General features: G+C 42.5%; 1 protein-coding gene across 14 annotated transcripts in view; it reads right to left on the bottom strand.

Annotated features, from left to right (window-relative positions):
- The window catches only part of RNLS (renalase, FAD dependent amine oxidase), a 327,133-nt gene extending 321,020 nt beyond the window's left edge, over positions 1-6,113 (bottom strand). For 4 of the 14 annotated variants that reach the window (XM_027049833.2, XM_053207365.1, XM_027049836.2 and 1 more), the window contains exons 1-3: positions 5,108-5,531; positions 4,848-4,953; positions 3,982-4,124 (exon numbers count right to left, since the gene is read on the bottom strand). In XM_027049833.2, the coding sequence (XP_026905634.1) occupies positions 3,982-4,124; positions 4,848-4,953; positions 5,108-5,231 (373 nt within the window). In that variant the 5' untranslated portion in view covers positions 5,232-5,531. Of the gene's footprint in view, positions 1-3,981; positions 4,125-4,847; positions 4,954-5,107; positions 5,537-5,955 lie in introns of those variants that run through there. The other 10 variants (XM_053207366.1, XM_053207370.1, XM_027049837.2 and 7 more) reach the window with 6 other exon arrangements.
- Between the last annotated feature and the right edge of the window lie 10,810 nt (positions 6,114-16,923).

The raw sequence follows: 16,923 nt of genomic DNA, 5'->3' as shown, positions 1-16,923 counted from the left end.
GATTTCACTTCAACTCAACATCCTTATTAACTGTAGGGTTGACAACCAACCTGCCAACTATATACCCCGATGACAAGATATTGTCCGAGAAAGCACGTTTCAAGGCCACCACACACCTATTGCTCAAAAGGGCCTGCGGGAGGGAGTAATTCTCTTCATCATTTCAGAAGTATTTTTCTTCGCAGGCTTCTTCACAGCCTTTTACCACTCAAGCCTTGCCCCGACTCCGGAGTCGGTGGGCTGCTGACCACCCACAGGTGTTACTCCTCTCAACCCCCTAAAACTCCCAAGACTCAACACCTCCGTACTATTAGCCTTCGGAGAGTCAATCGCTTGAGCCAGAGTACCCATCCAGGGTACCACGGATAGTGACGACTACGTTATAGATCTGATCCTCTCCTAGTAGAGTGCTGGGTGGGCCAAGTTCAGCTCGAATTAGAAGTCTAAGGGCGGTTCCTACTACGCCAGCTCAGGCACCAGTTAGGAGATACAGAGTGCCGACATCTTTGCGGTTAGTAGAAAATGGCGGTTTATGAACATAAGTAAAATGGCTGAGTAAAGCATTAGACTGGAAATCTAAGAACAGAGGTTGAAGCCCTCTTCTGGCCAAGCTCTGTGGTGAAATATCACACTGAATTGCAAATTCAAAGAAACAGCTTCAACGCTGCCTGGGCTTCTCCCGCCTTTTATTCCTAGATGGTGGGGAAGTAGATTGATTAGGGTATTTAGCTGTTAACTAAAATTTCGTGGGATGGAAACCCCCCAATCTAGTCAGGACTTAGCTTCATTAACGTGTTTGATTCGCAATCAATTGATGTAAGATAGATTCTCGCAGTCCTTAGAGTTAAGTGTGCAGGACTTACATGGCTATGACGCACTTAGGGCTTTAAAGGCTCTTGGTCTGTTTTAACCTAAACTCCTAATCCAGGATGGATAATACTGGTGTGAGTGGGAGTAGTATGGTGGAGGTTACGATGGGAGGGGGTATAGAAAAGTATAGGTTGAATAATGTTATGAGGCTAGTCGTGTAGGTATGATAATTATCTCATTTTTTGTTAATTCTTGGATGATTATTCATTTGGGGATGAATCCCGAGAGTGGCGGAAGGCCCCCTAGAGATAGTATTAGCATCAGCATGAGGTGGTTAGGGGTGTTTTATTTCATGTTTGTGACAGGGATAATGTTGGTGTAGCAGGGCTGTGTATGAATAGTATAAAGGTGGCGAGTGTTATAATGATATAGTTAGGTTTTGAATTGTTGCTGTAGGATTATATGGTATGATAGCTGCGGCATGCGCATGATAGCATGATGGAACAGCCATGGTAACTGTCACTGCCATGCATGCCCATGATGTGTGCCACATTCTATGTGAGCCGCAGGTAATTAAATATAACCTCTTTTCCCAAGACCTTCCAAAGCAAAATTGGAAGACAAAACATACATTCCCCTAACACCTACCAAAATAAGGATGTAGGCACTGTGTATTCAAGAACTGTCTCTTTGCCAGAACATCAGCTGTAAGAGGGCAAGGACTTTGGTTCATGTATCATTAACGCCTAAAACAGTGCCTGGCATATAGTAACTACTCAATAAGTCTATATTGAATGGATATATGACATGCATGGATGGGTAGATATATAATACGGTTAGTGAGTACCTGAGGATTTCAGTAAATATGCACTTGTAGATTGGGCCAAATCACAACAGAAATGAGATTTTTAAAGTTATAGGGTATATGAAGCTGATGGAGACATTCTATAAAATATCCAATGGTATCATAATCTGCAGTGGTTAATTTTATGCATTAACTTGGGTCACAGAGTGCCCAGATATTTGGTCAAACATTATCCTGGGTCTGTCTATGAGGGTGTTTTTTGGATGAGATTAACATTTAAGTTGGTAGACAGAGTAAAGCCGATTACCCTCCCTACTTAACACAGATGAGTCTTATCCAATCAGCCAAAGGCTTGAATAAAACAAAAAGCCTGACCCTCCTGACAGTGAAGAAGAATTCTTCCCGCCTGACCGCTTTCAACCTGGAACAAGGGTTTGGAGGGTTTTCTTCCCCTGTACTTGCACTTGAACTGAAAAGTCAGCTCCTCCTGGGTCTGGAGGCTGCTAGCCTTCAGACTGGAATTGTACCATTACGTCTCTTGGTTCTCAGCCTTCAGACTGGAACGAAACCGTTGGCTTCCCTGGGTCTCCAGCCTGCCAACTCATCCGGAAAATCTTGACATTTGTCAGCCTCCATAATCACATAAACCAATTCTTTATAATAAGTCATATATATATACATATATATATCCTAGTATATATATCCAATGTATTCTAGTATGTGTGTATATATATATATATATATATATATATATACACACACACACACATATATATATACACACATGTATACGTATCCTATTTTGTCTATCTCCTATTTGTTCTGTTTCTCTGGAAAATCCTGAGTAATACATGACCACAGACTGAATCCTAGATGGAGAAATGGTCTAACCAGAATGGTATTTACTATGTTCTCATATTGTATATTCAATCTCACTGATCTCTCCCTTGCCTGGGATAGTTCTCAATAACTAATATTTGATGAGGATCAAAACAATAATTATCCTAGAAATAGCTTATGAAACAAAAATTCTCAGCACCTTTCTTCAGTGATCTTGAATTGGGCATTTTATTTAATGATGACTCATCAAGAAACCTACTTCTGTTTAAGAAAAAAATCATTTGTCATCCAAGATCATTTATCATCATTTTTGAAAAGGTCATTTTCAAAAAAAAAAACAAAGGTCATTTTCAAAACATTCATAAAATACATAAGGAACAAATGAACATCCTAATAGAAAAGAGTCAAAGGTTATAAATAAATTCAAAGGAAAAAAATGCAAAGAGCTGGTTAAAACAACTCACTCATTAAGTAAATGCAAATCAAAACACAAAAATATACTATCTTTAACCTGTCACATTGGCAAAACCCAAAAATCTCCATAATATCAAGATGTAATGTCCCATTCACCGTTGAAGATGAGATGCTCTTTAAGAGGAAAAGATAGCATTACAAATACACGTTATGGGGTGCCTGGGTGGCTCAGTCGGTTAAGCATCCAATTTTGGCTCAGATCAGGATCTCATGGTTCATGAGTTCGAGCCCCTAGTCAGACTCTGCGCTGACAGCAGGGAGTCTGCTTCAGATTCTCTGTCTCCCTCTCTCTCTGCTCCTCCCCTGCTTTCTCTCTCTCTCTCAAAAAACAAACAAACAAAAAAAATGCACATTACCATTTGACAGCTATCGTACTGTTAGAAACTGGTCCTACAGATATGCTTACAAAAGTGCATCAGGGTCAGATAATGCACCAACATTGGTATTAGCAAAACCCAAAACAACCTGTCACCCCCCCAAATATTTACCTAAATATTTACCAGAAAGTTAATAGCTAAACAATATATTCATTTATTTATTTATACATAAATAATGTAATACTGAACAGGCATTGAAAAGAACGAAGCATACTGAATTTGTTGATATGAAAATAGACCTAAGATATGATTCTGTCCATGACGATGTGTTAAGATTCTCCAGAGAAACAGAACCAATAGGAGGTAGATAGATAGAAAATGAGGGCGGGTGGGGGCGGGGGGGGTGATTTATTATAAACAGACCAAACAACTTGTAGAATGGTTTATGTAAAATAATCCTGTGTGCATATCTTAAAAAGAGCAAACATAAACACGCATGAATAAATACATAAAGATAGTCATATAAGATCAATAGATACATAAACATTTTTCTGGAAGTATATATTGAAAACTATTATCAGGAATTACTTTAGGAAGAGAAAATTAGCCGTTGAGCAGTGAATAGGAGAACACGTATTTTATGACTTTCTTTATAGTATTAATATTTAACTATATATATAACTTTTATTTGTAAATGCTAATTCTAAAAGAAGGCAGAGAAAACCTTATCCGCACCTGATTCTTCCAGGTAATGCTTAACGATTGAAGAAAGTCCTTGAGGTGCCACAAAGTTACAGTCTCCTTCTTTCATTACCATCCCTTCAATTGGAGAGGTCAGAGGTTTCAAAATGCCGTGAGCTAACAGTTCATCATAAAAACTGAAATAAATCAACATATATAATTACATACCGTAATTAGTTAGCTTAAAAATACTATATAGTCTCGTCCAAGAATTCTTAGAGATTATCATTCTAAATAACAACTAGAAATCTTGATATGATCAACTGAATACATGTTTCGTGTTGATAAAACATAGCTCAGGGCGGGCCTGGCTGGCTCCGTCGGTGGAACATGCAACTCTTGATCTCTGGGTCGTGAGTTCAAGCCCCTTTTTGGGCACAGAGCTTACTTAAAAAAATAATAATAAAACAGAATTCAAGTGACGAACAGCAACGTTTGGAGAATCCATAAATCTTCTGCTGACATTAGCAGAAGGCCCATTTTCTTGCATATTTCAAAATTAAAGTCAGTGAAGAAGGTAAACAGAAAGGCAGGCAGGGCACCAATCCTGAATTTGGTGCAGACTGCCTGGTGTCACAGCCAGCCTCCCTCTTCCTCAACCCTGACTCGTTCAAGCACATTTACTGAGCCCCCGTGGGGTAAGGGCTCCTCGGGGCCTTCTCAATAACCCTGGGAGACCTGTATCCCAGCTTATCCACTTCACTCAGGTTCACGTCTTCCTGCTACCACCACCGACAGCGACAATATTGTCCTGCCCTCACTATACTTTATTACAAGAGGCAGAGTTAAAAATGGATGATCTCAACATGTTTACATCATACACTCAGTAAGAAGGATTCCACCCCTTGCAACTAACTCACCTTTGGTGTTTTTTAGCATAATGGGGAGTGCGGGTGATGTACTGGGCTCCCAAGTCAACGGTGCTCTGTGGATTGCAAGGACTCCGGGCCGTAGCCATTCTCCCCCCTTGAATGAATCCACAGGAAACGTCTTAGTGCATCAGAATGAACCTCCTGCGATTCACGCTGTTCAGCTCAGGTCGGGCCGAACAGATCATAGCCGTATTTTAAAAGACCTTTTGATGTTTGTTTTTGTTTCAGTTTTAGGCTCTGCAACCTACCCTGGTCAGGAAGCAGTCCAGAGGCAATTTGGTCACCGTGAGGCCCTTTCTCAAAGAGGGCACAAGAATGGGGCGGCAAGCGTTGTTCAGCTCGGCGCCGGGAGCACGGACTCCCATGTTTCATTAAAGAACGGATGAATGGATCAAATAAAACGACACAACGAATGACATGTCAGGATGCATCAGTCAAGGAATGCTTTCACTCTTGCACTCAGGTTTCATGAGAAAACAAGGATTCTGTAAAGTAGGTCTTCGTAAAGTCCTGGCCAACGGGCACTTCGGGATCCTCGAAGCGGGGAGAAGGCCACGAAGGCACCAGCAGGCCGCGATGTAAGCCCACGTATTGGCCAAGACCCCAGGCCCAAGCGTTGCAAAGGGCCAGAGCTCCCCCGGGCTCCTCCCTTTCTCCCTCCCGGGGCTCCTCCCGCTCCTCCCGCTCCTCCCTTCCTTCCCCCTCCCTCTCTCCTTCCGGGGCCCGGGGCTCCTCCCGCTCCTCTCACTCCTCCCTCCCCCCCACCCCTCCTCTCCCTCCTCCCGCTTCGCCGGTTCCCCTCGCTCCTCCTGCCGGGGGACCCCTCCCGCTCCCCGACACCACCCCCCACCGCGCCAGGGTCACAGCCACCCCCCCCCCCCCCGCGTCGGGCCCTGGGGGCGGGGTGGGGGGGGGGGTAGGGCTGAGGCCCTGGTCACGTGGCCGGGCGCGCACTGCGCATGCCGCTGCCGGGACCCGCCGGCCGCGGCCGCCACTGGATTTTCTCACCGACTCCCCCAGGGGGGCCGCTCGCCGCTTCGGAACCCCGGGCCGGCGGCGGCCTCCTTGCCCCGGTTTCGGCCGCCGGACGACCCACCTGAGTCCCCGGCCTCTTCCCACACCGTGAGGTGCACAGGCCGGGGCGTCTCTTTCCTCAGCAGCGCCGCGCACAGGCTGCCCGTCAGCCCGGCGCCCACGATGAGCACCCGCGCCATGTCCGCACCCCGCTCCGCGCTCCGGGCCCGCCCCGCCCGCGAGCAGCCCCGCGGCCGGCCTGCAGGGGGCAGGCGCGAGGCGAGCGGCCCGCCGGGCTGGGGGGCGGGAGCCGGCGCTCCGGGGACGAGCGGTGCTGGGGGGGGGGGGGGGGGGGGGGGGGGGCTTGCGGGACGGCGCGCGCACCTGCCCACCCCCCCCCCCTTCCGCGACTGGAGCCGCAGCTGAGCCCCGGTCCCCGTGCGCGCCCCTGCCGGCGTGACACTGCGGTCTTGAGGGGAGGAGGGGGACCCGCACCAGCGGTGCCCCGAAGGATGTCGGAATCCTGGGACGGTTCTAATAAGATTGGCCTCCGGGCTCTGTGTGTGTTACCTCAGCTCGAGCCTCAGTTTCTCCATCTGGGGAATGGGGACACTAGTGTCTTCGTTTCAGATCTGTGACGATTACAGATGTGTGATTGACCAGAAAACGTGAGATCGCTCCGCTCTTCAGTAAATGTTTTTATGCCGGAACACATTCCGATATCCTGTGGGATGCAGAGATGGACAGGACAGGGTTCATGCCTTTATCGCTGATCTGTTTCCTCCCAACATTGTCCTGGAAATTCTCGGTGAGAACGACCAACTATTAAAACATAAAGAATTAAGTTACAGTGGATTGCAGATAAATTATCACCTGGAAAACTACAGAAACTGAATAGCTATGAGAAGTGGTAAGAAAGTTGACCATGGTAGTCAATTACAATGAAAACATTTAAAAATTGGAAGGTTTACTTTATGTAAAAATTATGTCATAAAAAATTACCATATGTCATTGGTGATGGATCGGTACATACGTCAGATAAAAGACGAACTAGATGAAAATATAGATGAATATATATAGTCTGTAAGAAGACCTACATAAAAATAAAAGATGGAACTGAACAGGAAAACCATACATGATTATTTACAACTTGTATGTCCAAAATGCACAAGACAAAATACAAGTAGCAAATTTGGCGGCAGGTATGAAAGACGAAAGCTAAATATCCTTATATAAAATCTTAAAGACACAATTAAATGACAAAATCCAAAACGAAAATGTGCAGATTCAATTTTTGAATAGAAAGAAATAAGTCCAATAAACAGCTTAGAAGGTTGAACTTCCCTATATTCGGATAAAAATTAAAATGCAATACCCAAAAAAGCCCAAAAAATGTGATATCGTTTTTCATTTTTGGGGAATTGCTTTTTAAAAGGTTATGTGCCTGCATTTGGCTGGAATGTAGCAGAACGCACTTTAATGCAGTAGTGATGGAGGTGCGATGGCTAAGTTGACCGGAGCAGCGTTTGATCGTATATCAAAAGCCCTAAAACTGTCCTTTAAATGAGAGATACCAGATGTAGACATTTATCTTAGGAAAATAGCATATAGCTGTACATTAGGATTTATGTAGAAACGTGTTTCCCTCAGTGCCATTAGAAACATTCCGGTAAACAATCAATGGGATGTGATTGATCAGATTATAGCTATCTGAACATTTGAATAAAGCTACTAAGAAAACACGGCTTAAACGTTGAAGGGTGTATGGGAAGAGTGCTCATCGTATCATGATGAAAGACTGCTTCGAAACCAGTAGAATCCCAGAGGATGGGAAACACACACAGAAACAAGGACATACGCAGTATTAAAGAAATAGGAGAGGAAGCAGATGTACTTATATTCTTCTGTTAATTTCAAATGTTTTATAGAAGCCATGTATTTATTCATTTATAGATCTCAGAACTGTGAGGCGCCCCGATGGCTCAGTCGGTTGAGCGTCCGACTTCGGCTCCGGTCACGATCTCACAGTTCGTGAGTTCGAGCCCCGCGTCGGGCTCTGTGCTGACAGCGCAGAGCCTGGAGCCTGTTTCAGAGTCTGTGTCTCCCTCTCTCTCTGCCCCTTCCCCGCTCGTGCTCTGTCTCTGTCAAAAATAAAATAAACATAAAAAAATTAAAAATAAAATCTCAGAATTGTCTGGAAAGGATATTTGAAATAACCTATGACAACGGGCCTCTGCCACCAGCATAATGTAAATACAGACACTGAGTTGACATGAGTCTACCCGAGGCTCCGCAGTGTCTCGCGATTGAGGGGAGGGCAGGTCCCCGTGGGTTTTTTGAGTCTGTTCCCCCCATTCTCACCATCTCCTCCTGCTTCCTCGTTTCTTGCACCATCAGGGCTCCAACCTCATGGTCATCTTCAATAACTTCTCCTCTCTCCTCTGGCTAAGTGTTAGTCTTCTGGTCTTTGACCTCTTCTCCTTTGTCTCTTAAATCCAACCCCACACCACTCTACACCAGAAAAATCCAACTTCCACCAGAAATACCAGAAATGGACTAAAGTGCCTGTCTTGCTACGTTCTCGTCATCTGTGCACATTTAGCATTTTGAAAAGCAATCACGGGCTCTTGGGTGGCTCATTCAGTTGAGAGTCTCACTCTTGATTTCGGCTCAGGTCGTGATCCCAGGGTCGTGGGATTGAGTCCCGCTTTGGGCTCTGCACTTGGGTGTGGAGCCTGCTTGAGATTCATTCTCTCTCTCTCTCTCTCCCCCGCATCTCCTTCTCCTGCTTGTACTCTCTCTCTCTAAAGTAAAAGAAAGAAAGAAAGAAATCACCAACAGATGACTGCATTGCTTAAATTCAAGCAACCGTTCATTCTTTTCTTTTTTTTAAAGAATTTTCTTTTTCTTTTCTTAAACTTTATTTGTGTTGAGAGCGTGAATGGGGGAGGGGCAGCGAAGGGGGGAGAAAGAGAATTCAAAGCCGGCTCTGCCTTACCAGCACAGAGCCCGATGTGGGGCTCCAGCACATGAAGCCCTGAGATCATGACCTGAGCTGAAACCAAGAATCAGACGCTTAACCCACTGAGCCACCGAGACGCCCCGAGCAACCATTACTTCTTAACAGGATTGTTCTAGTGGTTTTTTAAGCGGTCTCCCTGCGCCTAACCTGTATTCCGCACTGAGCTTCTGGATCAGTCACTACCATGCTCAAACAACTTTCAGTAGCTCTCAGTTTCATAGAGAATCCAGGTGAACTGCTTGGCATAAATGGTGTTCACTGATATTTCCCCAACCTATGTTTATATCTTATCTTCATAATCTTCATCTGTCCTGTGCTAGAGCGACACTGAATTATTTTATGTTCCCTGATTCCACCCTCCGGTTTTCCACGCATCTGTGAAAGTGGTAAACCTTTGCTTATGCGGTTCTGGAGTCTAAGCATACTTTTTTGACTTGTGTTTCCAGTTGCGAATTTGCATCAATCCCTCATTCTCTTATGCTTTTCTGCTATGATCAATAATATTTTCTTTAGAAAGTTATGGAGAGCTGGGGATTGTTATGACCGTTGAACAGAGGTAGCCACGGTGGCTTGTGATGTCTCATTACCTTAGTCTTCAGAGAGTGGGCTAGCCTCAGCCTCCACCCCCACCCTCCAGAATGGGTTGTATTAGCCCAGAGCTACAACTGTAGGGTTGTGGGTCCGTGGTCGGCTGCTGTTACTAGGGTATCTTTCTGGGAAATTTGGGAATGACTAAAGAAAGGAGGAGTGCAAAATAGCTAAAACGGATGTGTTTAAATTTAGTCTTGCTAGTCACCTTGAACTTTTATCTTCTTTCCTATTCCTGATGTTTCCTTATGCTCGTTTAAATCCCACTTAAGGGGTGCCTGGGTGGGTCAGTCGGTTAAACGTCTGACTTCAACTCAGGTCATGATCTCACAGTTCATGAGTTCGAGTCCCACATCGGGCTCTGCTGATAGCTCAGAGCCTGGAGCCTGCTTTGGACTTTGTCTCCCTCTCTGCCTCTCCCCCGCTTGCTGTCTCTCTCTCTCTTTCTCTGTCTCAAAAATAAACATTAAATAACTAAATAAATCCCACTTAAAGGTCACCTAAAAGAAGCCTTCTCTAACCATTTGACTTAAAACAACCACCTTGTGACTCTCTATTCCACTAACCTGTTTAATTTTCTTCCCATCACTTAATACTTTTAGAAATTTCCTTGCTTTTTTTACTCACTTCTTTATTGTTTACTTACTGGAATTTAAGCACCAAGAGAAACCTTGTCATAGTCAATTCAGTATCCTTGACAACTATAATCAAAGGTAGAATTCTCAGAAACAGAGTTCACTAACTGTTTGCCTGGAAGGTATACAAGTCTTTCAAGGATAATGCTCAAACTAAGACAGGCTGAATGGTAATTCAGTGGGGGCAATTTCAGTGTTGAAAATACTTTCTCAGGGAGTGCTTTTTTGTGGTATGGCTACAACAATAGAAAAGTATCATGCCATTCAGCAAAGGATATTTACCAGTGTGATGCACAGCTCGACCCGTTCTCACTTAACCGTATTATAGATGGCCTAAAATCAAGAGAGCCTCCTAGGGTTATTTGAAGATCAGGAGTTCAAGAGATTTCAATACAAGTCACTGACACAAATTTAACCAAAAAAAAAAAAAAAAAAAAAAATTGGACAAGGCTATTCAAAGTATCTAGAAAATAATTTTACAGAATCAAGGGAAGGGGGCTTAGAATTTTCCTTGGATTTAAGCTCATTATGAGTTAATATAAGAAAGCTGCCAAGACAAAAAATAAATATAAATGGATTATAGCTGCAGAGCAAGACAGGTGATAGTCCCACACTATTTAGACTAGCCAGATCACATTTAAAATACTGTGTTCAGGGCTGGAACCCAGATTTTAAGAGGATCATTCAGAAACTGGTATCATTCCAAAGAAAGGTGTGCAGGATGGTAAGCAAAGTTGGAATGAACTTATTTCAATAGGTAAGAAGGATGGAAATTTCTAGCCTGGAGAAAACTCCAGGAAAACATGAGAGTTATCTTCAAATATGGAAAAGATCTTAAGAGAGACACATAATTAGATATATCGGTATACTAAAATCAATTGACGAAACTATAAGGAAATAGATTCTGGCTTACCGCAAAGAACATATGTAAGGAATGAGTTTAAGTAGATACATCTAAAAATGGAACAAATTTCCTCAGGAAGTAGCTCTCCCAACTGGGGAAGCCTGCTAAACCTGGATGAGCACAAGAGGGGGGATATTGCAAAAGGAGTCGAAGCATTGGGTGAGACAGCAATCGGCAAACTGCACACACGCGTAAGTAAAGGCGGATTTTCTAAATGGTAGTCATAATTTTAAGGAAGTCGTTTTCCACATTCTCCACTGCTGAAAGTGCTTTCCGCTAATATATCTGTAAAAGCCTTTGTGGTCTAGCACATTCTCCTTTCCTACCATACGTTCACGATCACTGCTTGCTAATTTTACAAAAGAAATCTCAAGATTCACCCACCGCCATGAAACGTTAAAGAATTCTGAATTTAACTACATATTTACCTTACCAGTCAGTTTAATAGTTTCAAGTGATTTCCTGTTTCTTAGTATCATCCTTTCATCTCACTGCGAAGAAGCCCCTTTAATGGTTTTTACAACACCCATTTGGTGGTGATAAACTCCATTTTTCACTTGTCTGGCAAACTATGTTCCCTTCAATTTTGAAAGGCAACTTTGCTGTGTTGAATATTCTCGGTTGGTGGGTTTTTTTCTCTTCCTTCCTTCCTTCCTTCCTTCCTTCCTTTCCTTCCTTCCTTCCTTCCTTCCTTCCTTCCTTTCCTTCCTTTCCTTCCTTTCTTCCTTCCTTCCTTCCTTCCTTCCTTCCTTCCTTCCTTCCTTCCTTTCCTTCTTTCTTTCTTTCTTTCTTTCTTTCTTTCTTTCTTTCTTTCTTCTTTCTCTTTCTTTCAGCACTTTGAATATACATATCATGCCACTCCCTCTGACCTGCAAAGTCTCTGCTGAAAAATTTGCTGATAGTCTTATGGAAGTTCCATTGTAGATAACAAGTCATTTTCTCTTACTGTTTTAAGATTCTCTCCTTGTCTTCAACTCCAGACAATTTGATTATAATGTGCCTTGGTGTGGGTCTTTCGGGATTCATCTCCTTTGTAAGTTTCTTGGCTTCCTGGATCTGAATGCCTGTTTCTTTCCTTAGATTAGGTAAATTTACAGCTGTTATTATTATTACTATCATTATTATTTTAATAAGCTTTCTACCCGTTTCTCTCTTTATTCTCCTGGGAACTGTATAATGTGTATATTGGTCCATTTGTGAGTGTCCCATAAACCCTTCAACTGTCTTCAATCTTTTTCATTCTTTTTTCTTGTTGCTCCCCTGCTTAAGTGAATCCCACTGCTCTGTGATTAGTGAAGACTAATCTTTCACTCCACTTGATCTAGCCTGCTATTGAAACTCTCTACTGAATTTTTCAGTTCGGTCATTTTATTCTTCAGTTCTGTGATTTCTGTTTGGTACTTTTTAATAGTTTCTATCTCTTCGTTGAAATTCTCGCTTTGTTCATGCATTGTTCTCCTGATCGTGGGGAGGAGCTTTTATGACTGTTATTTGAACTCTCTATCAGGTTAAGTACTGATCCCCATTTCGGGAAGATCTGTTTCTGGAGTTTTATCTCTTTCTTTGGTTTGGAACACATCCCTGTTTCTTCATTTTCGTTGACTCTCTCTCTTGGTTCCTGTGCATCAGATGAGATAGTTATCTCTCCTAGTCTTGACAGAGTGGTCTCATTATAGGAGATGAACCTTGTCAGTCATCCCAGCCTACTCGTGAATGTCTTTTGCGATTACCCAACCCACCTTATTTGTTATTAGTGGCTCCGAGTAGTTGGAACTGTGCCCAGACCATCAGTGTCCTAAGAGCAGTCAGTGCCCCGATACAAGCCAGCCCATCAGGCCGCCACTGGAAAAGTATGTATTTAGGCCCCTTCTAGGGAGACACTTGTAGGTGGGCATTTTTGCTTGCTTCCTCTGCACTCAGCCTGTGTGTATGGGGGAGAAGACGGCTGCTCTTGACCCCATTAAGAACTTCTTTGTTTGCTACAGCCCTGCGGGATCTTTAAAGGTAAGCCCCATTTGTTATCAGAGCCAAGGAATCAGGGGCCGGTCCCCTCAAGAGGCAGCCACAAAATCTGGGGTGCTAGATGTGCTCCTGTTCCCTCCAGGGAGACACTGACAACTTGGAGTGGGCTAGAGAGAAAGGGTAGAGGAAGTGTCCGTAGGCTTCCGTGATCTCTGGGGAGGATGGCAGTCAGCCCCTAGATGTGTGCTAAATTGGAAGCCTGACCCTCCTGCGGCAGCGTTTGAAATAGACCTTTGTTAGGGAAAGACTGAGAGATGGGCCTTTTTTGCCTACTTCCTCTGTATCGAGCCCCAGGGCGGTCTATCTGGCAAATGCTCACACCGGCCCATACTGCTCCTTTATTTGCTATGGTCCTGGCGGTCTCAAGAATGCAAACTTTACTGGCTTTCTGACTTGGGTGTTGGGGGTGGGCATCGTTCGAGTGTGTGACTTAAAAGTTGGGGCCCTGGATGTGGTGTCCAAATCCTGTGATCCTCAGGCAGAAGCTGGGAGTTTGAGGACGCCCTCCCAGTTGTGTGGTGTTGTACGAGAGTGTGTCTCAGCCTTTCCCACCAGTTTCGATGTGGTGCCACGTCCTCCTTTGCCCAGTGTATAGTTGCTGCTCAGCTAGTTTCCGGATTTCTTTCAGCAAGAATTGATCCGTGTGTAGCTGTCCGTTCAGGGTGTCCGTGGGAGGAAGGGCACTTAGGAGCCTCGTATGTTGTCATCTTTAAAGATGGCGCAAGTCATTACGGATACGTAACTCAAGATTTCACAAAGTTAAGTGACATTGTTCAGCAAAAGTCCTTCCGTTCATGTCTATTAAGTGAGTATCTAAGCAGTTATACGTTTTCCCTAAGCACCGTTTTAATTACATCCTACACATTTAGAAACGATACAAAGAACCAGCTTTTGGTTTCATTGCCTTTTCTCTATTTTTCTTTCCTTTCTTTTCATTGATTCCTATTTTAATCATTATTATTGATTTCCTTCTGCTAATGTTAAGTTTAATTTGCTTTCTCCCCCTCTAGTTCCTTTAAGGTAAAACTTCAGTTGAACTGATTTTTCTTACCTTTCTTATTTTCTCGCATGAACGGTCATGGCTGTGAACTTTCTTCTAAATGCTGTTTAGGTGTAGCCCACAAATTTTGCTGTGTTGTATTTTCATTTTCAGTTCGTTCAAAACAGTTTTAAATTTTGCTCTTCTTTGACCTGCAGGTTATTTAGAAATGGGTTATTTAATTTCCAACTATTTGAGTACTTTCTAGGATATGGTCTTATTATTGATTGTGAGTGCAGCTTTGTTATGGCTCAAGAACTTTGTATGAATTCTATTCCTTTAGACTTAGGTCTTGTCTATGGGCCAGAATCTTGGTGACTGTTTCTTGAATGGTGGAGAAGAATGTATATTCTGCTATTGTTGTGTAGAATGCTATATATATGTCAATTAAGTCAAATTATTTATAGTATTTTTCAGGTTTTCTATACCCTTACTAATTTTTGCCTACTCATTCTACTATTTACCAAAAAAGGACAGTTGAATTCTGCAAATATAATTGCAAAATTGTCTGTTTCTCCTTTCAGGCCTATAAAATATTTGCTTTATATATGTAAGGCTGTGTTGTTAAGTATATAGACATTTAGGATTGTTATGTCTTCTTGGAGAATTGACTCCATACCGTTATGTAACCTCCCTTTTTATCCATAATGATATTCCTTATTCTGAGTCAACTTTATTTGCAAAATTTTTTAATGTTTACTTATGTTTGAGAGAGAGAGAGACAGAGTGCAACCAGGGGAGAGGCAGAGAGAGAGGGAGACACAGAATCAGAAGCAGGCTCCAGGCTCTGAGCTGTCAGCACAGAGCCCAACGTGGGCCTTGACCCCACTAACTGTGAGATCATGACCTGAGCCGAAGTCAGACGCTTAAGTGACTGAGCCACCCAGGCGCCCCTAAGTCAACTTTATTTGAAATTAACATAATTAGTCCAGCTTTCTTGGGCATATTTTGCTCTATACTTTTTTTTAACCTAAGTACTGAAGTTAACATAAATTTCTTGTAGAGAACACACAGTTTAGTCTTGCTTTTTTTGAAATTTAACTGGACAGTCTCTGTCTTTAACCAGTATAATTATACTATTTGCACATAAAGTGATCAGTGTTGCTACCATATTTATTTTTCTTTTATCTCTCTCTCTCTCTCTTTTTTTTTTTTTTTTTACTTCTCTGGGTTTAACTGAGCATTTATTATTATTCCATGTTATCTCCTTTATTGGCTTATTATTTACCCTTAAAACATTTTTGGTAATTTCCCTAGGGTTTACAATATACATGTTGAAATAATCCTAGCCTGTCCTCAAACTATATTATGCTTTCTATCACATGGCTTGAGTAAGAAATGGACAACTTGCTCATGTTTTCCATAGGGATAAATCTTTGAAACATAGCAATCCTCTTTTGGGTTTTTTTTTTTTTTTTAGTGTTTGTTTATTTTTCAGAGAGAGAGTGCGCACACAAGCAAGAGAGGGGCACAGAGAGAGACACACACAGAGTACAAAGCAGGCTTCAGGCTCTGAGCTGTCAGCACAGAGCCCGACATGGGGCTCGAACTCATGAACAGTGAGACCATGACCTGAGCTGAAGTCAGATGCTTAACTGACTGAGCCACCCAGGCACCCCAAAACCTAGCAATACTTTTAAGACTGTTGTTTCTATATCTGAACTGCTTTACACCATTTGTAGACTATTTACAACCCATTGCTGTTACTGAAGTAACTGCCAGAACGAAGAACAGAAGTCTGTTTCAGGCTTTCATGAGAATTAGAACCATGTTTTAATAATTTTAATATTTTTTTAACTGAAGCTAGCACTCTACCCCTAACAACCACTGTAGATGTATTCTCATTTTTGTGAATGTGTTTAGAGTAGCATAAATGCATAAATGTGGAAAAGTAGCTTTAAAAATGAGATTGCACTGAACTTAAATGTTCTCATATTATTTCTTCTTCTAGAACAATACTCTTTTTTTGGAGGGGGGCATCCTTGTGACTCTGTTTAGCAACTTTTGCTCAAAGGAACACAACTTAGGATTGACTACTTCGAAGACACGTACATTAGGCACCTAAAATCAATAAGAGAGAGAGGGATGGCATAATGTTTTTCATTGTTGTGTTGCATATCTAGAGTCAAACCAATCATTTCAATACCAGAAGCTGAAGAAAAATAACCCTCAAGTCAGCTTTTCAGAAATTATATTTAGTCAGAGATGAGTGTTGACTAATAAGGCAGATTTTTGGTGACTTCACATTTTGTTTAAGTACTTTGGCTGACTTGGTGATAATCTTTAAAAAAATGTTATTTAAAATCTTGGTTGCCTTGAATTTTAGTGTTCTTGTACAAAACCCAATTTTCTGTTCTACTCTCATCTTTATAAATCGTATAAAAGTTTGCCCCTAAACAGAGCAAAGCACCAATGATTGGTCCATGGAATAGTATTTCACCAGTTAGCTAGCATGGAAGGACAGTTAGGGTGAGTGACTTAAATTAGCCTATTAATGGTAATCAGCTGTGTTAGGTACAAGGTTTACAGGAACAACATTTTATTTTAGTGGGAATAGCTCATTTTGTAATATCTGTGTGACTTTAATAGTGATCCATTATATTCAGGGGCAGCTGGGTTGTGTCCAACTTCGGCTCAGGTCGTGATTTTGCAATCTGTGAGTTCAAGCCCTGCATCGGGCTCTGTGCTGACAGATCACAGCCTGGAGCCTGTTTTGGATTCTGACTCTCCCTGGCTCTCTGCCCCTCCCCCACTCATGCTCTGTCTCTCTCCCTCTCAAAAATAAATAAACATTAAAAAATATGGTAATCTGTTATATCCAGGTTATCATTTCAACATGC

This window comes from Acinonyx jubatus, chromosome D2 (assembly GCF_027475565.1).
Source record: "Acinonyx jubatus isolate Ajub_Pintada_27869175 chromosome D2, VMU_Ajub_asm_v1.0, whole genome shotgun sequence".
Taxonomy (NCBI): Eukaryota; Metazoa; Chordata; class Mammalia; order Carnivora; family Felidae; genus Acinonyx; species Acinonyx jubatus.
The sequence above is the reverse complement of the archived record's forward strand: the minus strand, read 5'-3'. Positions and strand labels throughout refer to the sequence as shown.